The 12122-nt window shown below is 34.2% G+C and overlaps 1 protein-coding gene across 1 annotated transcript in view; it reads right to left on the bottom strand.

Annotated features, from left to right (window-relative positions):
- Positions 1-12122, bottom strand: part of LOC110454583 (mucin-5AC-like) — an 83046-nt gene that overhangs the window by 13939 nt on the left and 56985 nt on the right. The window contains exons 29-36 of the mRNA XM_021504171.1: positions 9069-9359; positions 8691-8780; positions 7190-7252; positions 6154-6195; positions 5473-5490; positions 3918-3962; positions 2640-2663; positions 34-129 (exon numbers count right to left, since the gene is read on the bottom strand). Coding sequence (XP_021359846.1) covers positions 34-129; positions 2640-2663; positions 3918-3962; positions 5473-5490; positions 6154-6195; positions 7190-7252; positions 8691-8780; positions 9069-9359 — 669 coding nt within the window. The remainder of the gene's footprint in view (positions 1-33; positions 130-2639; positions 2664-3917; positions 3963-5472; positions 5491-6153; positions 6196-7189; positions 7253-8690; positions 8781-9068; positions 9360-12122) is intronic.

Raw genomic sequence — 12122 nt, 5'->3', positions numbered from 1 at the left:
AGATTATCTATGTGTGATTGCAAGGTTAATCACCTGTTGCGGGGGCAGCACGTTTCTGTCTGCTATGTGAATTTGCTGTTTCTGTGGATCTCTTCTTGCGAAGTCCCAGTCCTAACATCCCAAACGGATCTTCAAGTTCAAGTAATATACATTAAGTCATTGCTGATTAGTACAATAACGCATTCTCCTACCATTTAGTAAGTTTTTGGAATATAGTAAATAGATATATCTGACCCGTTTTACTTCCATGATGATTATAGGTATTAGTCATATAAATGATTTTGTGTTTAGTAGCTATGTGAGTATCGTTACTAATAATATAACACTGCATCGTATATGTAACATAGGTCAGTAAAGTAATTGGTAATATACAATAATCTAGTAAGTGTATGAATATACTGTTTCTTGTAAGTACAGGAATTATAATATTAATTTTTTCTATATCAAGTAATCAGGTATATTAGGTCACTAATTATGATATGAGAATATTTTTTATCTAGTCAAAATTAATATATATATATATAATATATTATCGTTGTCAGTATAAAGAGACCAGGTGGGATGCTTTGCTAGGTGCCTTTGGTATGGCATTTCAGTGAATATAATATGGTCATCAAATTCGAGTTATTGCAAGCAGGAAATTACACCAACATATCCGCCTTCAAACATACATGCACACACATTTCGCACACGGATGCATGTCATTAAATGACTTTAGCTACTAATTGGACATTTAACTCTATAAACGAAACAAAACGAACCTATCCAATATATAAAAGTTGTATGACTACTATAAATAAATACTGTATTGCTTGTACCCAACATATAAGTATACTCTTTCAGTAACCAACAAGAAACGTAATGGCCAACAGCTTGTATTACGCTTTACATCGCTAGCAGCTGTACTTTTATAGAAAAAAGGTACTAGCCCAAGGGGTAAGGGGGTTTGTAAATTTTACTGATCAACCATGACAGATATTTCATTTTTTGTGTAACATTACTACAGTATTTCACTTTTATGAAATGATACGTGGTACCTTATATATATTACAAGGTAATTCCAGCCCAACACAATAGTAATAGGTAAGCAGTTAGCTACTTGAAACCCTGCTGATTGTTTGTCGCTTATGACACCATTTCACCCCCTTGTTTCCTTTACCAATGTCTTTTCCGAATTCATAGATCTTTGTCGGTATCGGTATTCGAGGTGCCATTGCAAACACATGACGTAAATCATCAGCAAACAGAAAATGTCTAACAGCTAGAGCACTTCTCCATTTCATCAGCACTTTCATTACTGGGAAATTGTATATGTTAATTCAAGGAACACCTAATTAAATGTTGTCACATCTAATATCTATTACATTCCTGTTACACTGCAAACACTGAAATGGTTTGCGTGGTTTATTTGTAGCCGAACAAAGGATTAAAATCTCTGTAAGTATGCATAAAACTTCAGTGTAATCAAATGAAGATGAATTTGGTTTCTGCATCACCAGGCTATTTCGATCTCAAAAAGGGTTAATTATGTAATTAAAATGTTTTTAAAAGGTAAACACATACTATATGGTCATTTAAATTTTCTTAAAAAATAGATTCGTTTGCAGTAACGAATTTAACACACCTACGTCCAAACATATCACCGCAATATATTTAAAAGCAACTAATTTAAATAGTAGATATAACCACAATACATTTACAAACAACTCACTGTTTAGTTGTTTTCGATATGTATCAACCTAATTGATTCTAATATGTAACTCTTCGAGAGAAATATATAACATATTACGTACATATTAGGGCATCCGTAATGCTTAACGAAAACTATAAGCATAGTACCACTCCCCCCCCCCCCCCCCCATTATTTGGCGACATTAAAGGACATTTTAGGTATTGCTTTATAGTATATCTAAAAGTCAGTAGGTGAGTAAAGATGAAGTTAATAAATGTTTATGAGTATTAGATGGTGGTGATGATGATGCTTATGATGTCGTTATAAAACTGTAAATGATTTTAGCATGCTAATGGAAAGTTCATTACATTTAGCATATATCATTGGTATATATGTGTTAATCAGATTGATGACATTCTATATGTGTGTGTGTGGGAAAGTAATATATATGAATCCATCATGCTATCGACAAGCTAAATATATTCATCATGCTATTGACAAGCTAAATATATAACGCATGCTAAACATAAGCTTGAAATCCACGGTATTGATAAGCTATATGTGCTTGTCATGGACAATAAATAATGACATGGGATATTTTAATAAGACGATCAGTAGGTATAGCAAATAATTAAATGTTGAATAAAATTGTATACCATATTATTAATGAATTAGGTGAATCTCTCAATTTTGATTAGTTGAATTTGATATATTGGCTTTAATCTTAAGCGTTATATCTTTTATTTTAATTCAGCATGTACCTTCTATGTGATCAAACTACGTTTACAAACATTTGGCAATAACCTCGGTCGGTACAAAGGCAAAACAATCCATATGATATTTCCATCAAATGCAAGTTCAGCAGTAACTCGTCAAAATATTGATGGTATTGTGATATTATATATATTACATCAAATTTGACTCGTTTTTTCGTCAATGCTATATAATATGGGTACATGGTACTCACTTCCGCCGCCGCCGCCTCCGAACCCTATGACAAACAAATAGATGGAAATCAGTATATATGTAAATGATGCATGATGTGAATACCAAGAAATACACAACACTAAACTGAATAGCAACACATTAAATAGAAAAATGTCCTATTCAAAACGATATGCACATTCATAAATTTGAAGAAATAAAATTTGTACTTTTTATTTTTGCTTTTATTATTATCTTTGGTTTTTAAACAATGTTCAAAAAATTTGTTTTAAATATAGATATTGTAAAACAAACACATACTTAACCGTTTTGGAATACTCTGACACTGATGTCTTATTGAAATTGCTACTGATAAAGTATGTTTTTGGATACAGATAGTATTGAAACACTGACAAGGACAAAATAAAGATATCGCTACGCAATTTGCTTGATAATTCTCCCTTTTATTCAATTGTTATATATAATGTTTTGTTATGATACATTATAGTACATGTTCCTAATTTAATACTGGTTTACTGTTAAAGGATACTGGAATGGTTAATAGGATATAATAGAACACTGGTTTGATATTTCACGGTTTCTGTATTGTTGTTGAATTTGTGCAGTAATTATTTACTCATTTATTTCACATCACTTGCATATGCGGATGAAAAGCGATGCTGCAAGACTTTAAATTTTTTTTTTTTTTTTTAAACATCCATATATTTTTTGCAGAAAAACTAGCATTGCTTATAGGCTTTCAATTAGTTATTAGAAAAAATACTGCCCTGTTTTTTAAGTCGGTAACAAGATCGAAACAAGAAGATGACGTAGCTACCTGTGCCAAAGCATTACTAAAATATCATAGCTATTGGCACCAGTTATAATCATTTCGATCATCTACAGTAGAATGGTTGTTTTCTCGGCCATTGGAACTGTAATCACCTACGTTTTGTGCGAAACTATTATCTTTAGTTCATATGGTGTCAAAACTTTTTCAATGTGTTTTTGTTAAAAGTACAGTGAACGCAGCTGGTGCCGTCTTGTGCTTAAATTATACTGTTAGCTATTGAAATTATGGGAGAAAATTATATAACACTGCCATACATATCATAGCGTCTTTGTATCACTGTGTGTTATGTGAATTTTTGAATTATTTATTTAATTTGTAAATTGACTTTTTTTTTCATATTCATTTTTGTATAATCAAGCAATAGCATGATATGTCCACGGAAGTGTATAATATTTGTGTTCAATTTCGAAATATGTATATGATATTTACATCATCTTTGTTTTATATTGTTTTCTGTCTGTTTCATACCTCCCAAACCGCCGCCCATTCCACCCAATCCTCCCATCGGAGACTCTGTCAGAGAAAAGGAAAACAATCACATAACTACTAGTCAACACCAGTCATTACCAGAGACAAAACCATTGTATAACCAAAACTCAACACAGAACACAGTTTTCTAAATGATGAAAACAAAACAATTAAAATAAAATATATACCATAACAGAATTGAACATTGCACTTATACATTTTAAGCAAGGTTTTCTATGACGGAATGATGTATTTACTTGGATAGTATTTTTTGTTGCAGAAAGACATCGCCGTAGCACTGTATTTCAACACTTCAACATTTAGCTACTAAAGAGATATAAATTATTGTATTTCTGCCCGTAAACATCAACCTCTACTACAGAGATATGAATTATTGTATTTCTGCCCGTAAACATCAACCTCTACTACTCTTGACGTAAACATTAACTCTAGTTCAGAGATAGAAATCACTTTAACTCTGCACGTAAACACTAACGTCTACTACAGAGATAGAAATCATTGTGACTCTTTACGTAAAATATCAACTCTACTACAGAGATAGAAATAATGTTATTTCCACGCGTAATTATTAACGTCTACTACGGAGATATATATCATTATATTTCTATACGTAAACATCAACGTCTGCTACAAACAGACAGTCAAATAACGGAACAACTGCAATTCTGCACAATTCCTCTCGACAAAAGAAACTATTTTTTAAATCTTAACCACTGTAATACAAAAGAATATTTCCTAACTGCAACACTTGCAAAAATAAGAAAACAATGTCTTTTGTCAGCATACATCCGTCTTTGCGTATTGCAGAGTTATCTTCTCTTGTGAGCAGGTATTTATTGTTACGTCATTGGTTTGTGTGAAAAAATTACGTCGTTTTCTCAAAAATTGATGACGTTACTCTCAAAAACAAATGACGTAACAATCAATAGCTGCTCACAAGAGAAGATAACTCTGCAATACGCAAAGACGGAAAAACAAAAGAGAGAAACAATTCGCTACGGGTATTTTGCAGAGAAATTGATGAAAGATGATCACGTATAACGTACAATTGGGGATGTTTCTAGGAAGGAAAGATTTGGAACTCGCAGGGTTGGTAGGTGAACTTTTAAGGATTGAATCGGATGGAAATCATTTCACCCAAAATATTGTGGGATTAGCAGCAACTTAAGAGTACTTATCTGTACACACAAGGTGTGACCGATATTATAGTGAGGGTTCCCTTTGCTATGCTAAACCATTGGGAAAACATGCACGGGATTGGTAAACATGTTGTCAACATATGCCTAATTCTGCAACACCAGGGAAGTGATTTAAGGGGTTACGTGTATGTTCAAATAGCGACATGATATAACGATAATCTTAAATCATCCTTTTCAAATTGAATGAAATGATATATTTCATGCGAAAAAAAACATACCAATTAAATGTTATTATGTTAAAAATATGACGTCATTGCGATAGTGTTGGGACAGTTAATTAGTGAACAAAGGGTGTATTTTAAACATAATTCATTCAATACTACACCAATACACACCTCCTGCCTCTGCCGTACCTTCAAAAAATAATGTCCATTTGCTCTTTAACGATTTTACTAAATAATGACTTTTCTTTTTCCTCAGAGAAATATTTTTCTGACGATAAGGTGAATTAATTTGAAAAAAATATTGTTAACTAGTCTTTTATAATATTATTATTATCTACGAAAGTCTTGCAAGTAGTGATGTACACGGTAAAGAAATATTTTTTGCTGTATACGGCAATGATTTGTAAGTGAACATCTAAATATTACCGCTTTGAACCCTAGAAAATCGTCGCTTCAACATTCTAAAACAGCGTTTTGAAAAAGTGAAAATGCAACGATAACCATAATTAGCCACCGTATTCGATCCTTACTTGAAAACTTGTTAGAACAATAGACTGCATTACAACTAAATTACGAATATTAAGAAAACAGTGTCTTTGTCTGACTAGGAATCAGTCCTTGTTTCAAGTGAACTGTTTTAAAATAACCAACATCTCTATGTATTCACACAACCCGTGTTAAGTTGTTTGATAAATAAACAGGACTTTAAAGCAAAAATCACAACCGCAGATGTATTGACTACGTCAGCCATTATACAACTTATTTTGGATGAATGTTCTTGTTAACGGTGTTTTCCTATCGATATATTGAGTAACACTGAAGGTTGAATATATAATCTACGTCATTTCTTACCTCCTCCGCCACCACCTCCTCCGAATAAGGATCCGAAAAGACCTGAAACATACATTCACAAATTAAGGGGTACAGCAAAGACATCTTGACTAATAACTAGCAATATGAAGAAAGGAAGCACTTGTTTGGAAACAAAACCCGAGTCTACCAAACGCACAGCGACATCCAAGTCCACCAGTGTCAGTACCTCGACTACATGTACCGTATAAACCAAAGCTACAACAGACTACTACTAATACAACACATTAATAAACGAATCGACATATACATTTTTTTTTAATCCTTTTTCATAATTATTATGAAACTAGTTATTTCAACCATATTGTATCACTTGTGGTCGGTGACCCATACCTTTTTACAAACCCCAGCCGTCTTTGCGAAAGATAAGTCTAAAAACGGTGGTATTTAAATTACAGTATAAAGCAAGGCGACACTACATTGTTTTACTAGTCTAAAACAATGTTGGTTGGTTGGTTGGTTGGTTGGTTGAAGTGTTTAGCGCCTACAAGGGCGGATTCATGTAGGCGCTTAACACCTCAACCAACCAACCAACATTGTTTTAGACTACCCACAAACCACAGTATGAATCAAAGGGGCACATTAGTCTTACAATAATTATATTTCAACAACCTTGTGAAGCACAACAACACCAGAGTCCAGCGCATATGCTATTACAACGATTGTATGTTGCAATGCAATGGACATAACAACGTCATATTTGGTAAATTAGCCGTACATGAATGGTACCGTCGCCATCACATAAAGGCAAAATCGAAACTCGGAATCGATTGGCCAATACAACATTATTCGAAGAAACAGAACAATCTTTAGATGAAAAACAGTGTTTTGAAGAGAGACTTGTTCACTATAGTTTATTCTTTTTAAATACGCGTCATTAAAATGCTAACCTTGACAGTTCGGTCGTTAACATACAAAAAAAATGTTATTAAGTGAAACATTATGGTTAGGTGTACTCGTTAATTTCTTCTACACTCTCCGATGTTATCAATAATTTACATTAGAAAGTATAAATTACCTCCCATTCCTGCTCCTCCTGCACCTGCTCCTCCCATACCAGCCATCAGGGCAGACATCATATCTACAGAAAAACAAAGGGAGGTAAACAGTGAAATATGAATTCAAAAAGTCATTCCACCCTACTAATAGCACACAATGACCAATACCGTTTCTCTCAAAGGTACAACACCACAATTTATACGTTGTGTCTCTTTTTTAGATAGCACGCGACTGTTTTTCACTTTTAAGGATAGCACACCACTATTTTATACGTTTTTAGATCACCTGAGCTTTGCTCAAGTGACCTATTCTGATCGCTTTCCGTCCGTCGTTGTCTGTCGTCGTCCGTTGTGCGTAAACTTTTTACATTTTCTCAAGAACCAGTGAATGGAATTTTTGGTCAGAATCATCCCTGGTAGATGAGGCTACAGTATTGTAAAATTGAGATATCGACCCCAACCCAAGGGGCCAGGGCGAGGCCCCATCGGGAAAATTAACCAATATTTTAAAAAATTTCTCCAGACGCAGAGGTACTATAGTCAATTTCTCTGCATAGATGTTTATATATAGTTATATAGTTTATATATGGGAAAAAACACATTTGTGTATATTTTGTTCATTTTCAGCAGGGAATTATTAAAGCTTGGTTTGAATGAGTATGATGCCAGATGGCAATTAAATGGTACGAGAAAATAAGATCCTGCCCATCCCCAGGGACTGGAGGGTGGGGCCCAAACGGGGATTATAGTTGAAAAATCTTCTTCATCAGCCTCAGATGTTTTACTGTTCTTGGATAGAATAGTCCTTACCTAAATAACCATTACCTAAATTGTAAATATCATTTTCCCCCAGGTAATCTGCTCTCCCTTGGGGAGAGGGTCTAATTTTTTGTACATCTCAACAATGAAATTGCAATGCTATCAAGAGGGTCCTGGGTACAGTCATCCTCTGATGTAAAGTCAATAAAATTCAACAAATCAAGCACTTGTTTCCAATCGTCATTCATGGAAACTTCAACAATGATATTACTGGTTTCCTTTATGTAGCGACATCCACCATGTGGACAGGGGTATTGCCAATATCAACTTCCCACCGCCACAAACAACAGTGGAGGCCAGAAGTCGCTACCAGGAAAAACTGCCTAGATCATAAGAACATTTAGCAGTGACAGTCTGAAATACATGTTTGTTTTCTGACTGGATTCTATCTCTATTCCACCCTGGAGAGTGTTTAAGAACATATTGTTCTTGTCCTAATGCAGTCAAATGAACACCATCATCTTCATACAACTCTGGTGCGACAACAGCCATATCTGGATACTTAATGTAACCTCCCCGTAAACCAATAACACAATTTGCAACACGACTATTGAAACGAATCAATGCAGATTAACACCACAAGAACGATAAAGATAACCACCTCACATCATGTTACAATCGGTACACTCCGTCAATACCATATCTTTGTGGATTTAACCTTTACATATAATAGAACATTCCATTAATACATTAAAGACAAACCTGCTCCTCCTCCTCCTCCTCCTCCTCCTCCTCCTCCTCCTCCTCCTCCGCCTCCTTGACTTCCTGAGCCAGAACCTTCGGCAGGATTTCCTGAAAACCAGAAGAAATTGTTCAACAAGGAAATAAAATGTTGACAGCAGGGATACAACACGCGGGAAAATGAAAATCACAAAATAAGAATATCTGCATAGTTACATTAATCAAGTTAAATCGAGAAGTTTTGAAAGAGTTTTAAATGAAACGCATTTGATTACCTATTTTCAATGGAAACATCAACTTGAAAATGAATCATGTCTCACAGGAAGGGTACGGGTTTTAGGAGAACGTGCGACGAAACAGATTATGATAATTTGTTGCTTAATATTATTTATAGATTACCTTCGGCCGGTGATGATGTAGAACCAACTGGAGATTGGCTACCTCCACTACTTCTCGAACCACCTCCAGCCCCGCCCATCATTTGAGAAAGCATGTTTGCCATATTCATACCGCCGGGTCCTCCACCAGCTCCTCCTTCTCCTCCGCCCATAAGTGCTGCTAAGCCTCCCATACCTCCCATACCTCCCATACCACCCATTCCACCCATTCCTCCTCCTCCTAGTGCGCTCATCATACTGGCCATATCGCCCATCCCACCTCCGGCTCCACCAGCTCCTCCCATCAAGCTACCTGAATGACGACATAACACAAAATGATTATTCTAGATACACTTCAGTTTATAATAATTATCTTAAATAAAAAAAACCACGTCGTTTTATATTTTTGTACGCATTTGAGAATTGACATAATTGTCCAATTAATCAAAAGGTGTATGGGTATCAAAATGGATGAGACCGATTTTGAACCAATTCAGAGTAAAAGATTTGGAACATTTCTCAGTTGCTAATCGTTGTCTGTTAATGAGAAATTCTTCATAAACTTTAGGATATGATATTTATGTATTTGGAATAAAGAAACTATATATTTCACACAGGGTTCATTTTTTTGTACAGGACAATGTTTTTTGCATTTAAAACAGTTAATGGGGAAATCCGAGAAAGTATAACAACACAAAAATACAATATAAAGTTATAACTGGGAATGTATTATAATAATTGACATCTAGCACTTAGGTAACTACTGTATAAATAGGAACATATCATGACAAGCAAATGTATAATTAAATCTCAACCATTATAAAACATATGTGATAGAGATTATATACTTACGAGTGTATTTATCACTCACACGTAACATTAACAATATAGTGTCACCCAAATAAAACTTAAACATTAAAATATCGCATCCTGAGACCTAAACCAATACCATCAGGGAACACAGTAACAATTCAAAAAACTTGTAAAGACTTTGTACTTTTCAGCTTTAGAAGCATGATTCATAGCCAAATATATTAACTGGGTTTCGTAATTGTTCAGCTAAAAGTCTAAAGGGAATTTTATTTTTCCTGAAAAGTTAGTGAAAGTCTGCAAGACTAATTTTTGAAACGGATTAAACATCACATATTTCGTCGTAAAAGAGATTTAATTTACAGATGTAATTCCGGGGTTTTTTTTGGCATGTATTTACCTCGAAACAACAAAACAGAAAAGCAAACACTGTCGTCCACAGAAAATGAATTGTTACTGTAATTTCCTGCATTAATTATAATGCTGCTAAGCATGCTGTGCATTAAATGCTAGAGATATTTGTGGTGTGTTGGGTACGCCATAATTCAAAGATATAAGATGTGTTGGGTACGCTATAATTGATAGATATAAGATGTGTTGGGTACGCTATAATTCAAAGATATAAGATGATCTTTATGGTGCTTGGCATGCTAAACAAAATCTTATGAGATATATGAGATAGTGTTTGGTATACTATGTGTAAAATGTTTTAAGGACTTCCCACCCTTCGTAATACACATGTTTTTCTTGTCGTATTTTCGTGTCGTCATTTCCGTATTGCGTATCGGGCATTCCATTACCGTGGTGTAAATTATAGTAACACCTGGTAAACAATAATACACGTGCCTGACGATGATATGTCAACCCCCGATATCGAGACTTAACTTGGAAATGTGTAGTCACACGTGCTTCAGAAATAAAGCTTATGATACAAAGACATTAATTAACTCACGAGAAAACACTGACATACGATCAGACGGCTTCAAAAAGGTCGTATATGAGGCGCATGGAATGGTTTGTAAAATAACAAGATCCCTATAAAATGCAAGTGCATGTGTGTGCACGTAATAACGGCATACAATGCGATAGCCTATGGTTACATATTACCTGACATGTTAATATACCATGCTTAAGCAGGCTATGGAATGATGTCCAAAGTGTACATGATGGAGAGTAATTTTGTTCTATAAAAGAACAGTAAATTGTAAATTAAATATAATAATTTAATTTATTTCCGTCGTTTTTGGTATAGTAAAGAAAATAAGTGTCATTTTATAAATTATATCCCTCTGCAAAAAGTTCCGATTGTTTTCAAGGTAGATAACTCTCACCAGGATCAAAATTATTGTAAAATGTAAAATAAATTAATTATAAAGACTTTGTGTGTATTTGGTTCAATTTTTCACTCTTTGTGTATGAAACTATGTGTCCTGTTTGCTTTTAGCTTATATTTAGTTACTTTTATCAATACAATTTCATTAAAAAACGCTTGTTGTAACATGTTGTAGACTTTTATGATAGATACAATATTTGTAAGGTTGACTAGCAATGCTTCTTTTCATTATTTTATTGTTATAGTTTTGAACAATGCCACTCGCTCAAAAAATGTGAAAGTGTTGAACTTGACAAAAAATCATTTTTTCTGCATTTTTTAACAAAAAATCCCCAGTTTATCGGAATGCTTAGATTTTCAAAAATCATCTCTACATAGTGACATAACCATTATGTGAAACTTTCATTGAATTCTGCTTGTTAATTGCGAAAAGGTGGAGCCTCCTTAAATGGACAATTTAGTGAAGTAAGATGTGTCACAACATTCTTCATGAAAACATAGTTTGATACTCCTTATGAACAAGTCATGTTGAGAAATTGACAAAAGGCAATGTTTTGTTGGCGTTTTTTTATCATTAATGGAAAAATTCCTAACTGTACAGCCGTACGTTTTAGCGGGATCTGTCGGTGAATTGCTAGCTAACAGCCGAGGAGAGAAGGTAAATTCCTGCCTCTATGGAATACAAAATCATCTCCAAAAAGCATCTCAACCATCGTTATAATTGAGCGTATTTTACGTTTAAACCTATGTATATCGTATTTTCTACGGTTTGAAATTATCCCTGCCGCATCCTCTTTGTGTGGCATGCTCTAACTGAACCTTTTCGTTTTTATACAAATCCAATTATGAACAGAAATGTCTGATATTATGATATTTATTATTCTTACTTGTGATGTATTGTGTAAATTCAAGAATGTGTTATTTGTGAACTGT

This window comes from Mizuhopecten yessoensis, unplaced genomic scaffold (genome assembly GCF_002113885.1).
Source record: "Mizuhopecten yessoensis strain PY_sf001 unplaced genomic scaffold, ASM211388v2 scaffold7915, whole genome shotgun sequence".
Classification (NCBI taxonomy): Eukaryota; Metazoa; Mollusca; class Bivalvia; order Pectinida; family Pectinidae; genus Mizuhopecten; species Mizuhopecten yessoensis.
This window is presented reverse-complemented; position numbering and strand designations above follow the sequence as displayed.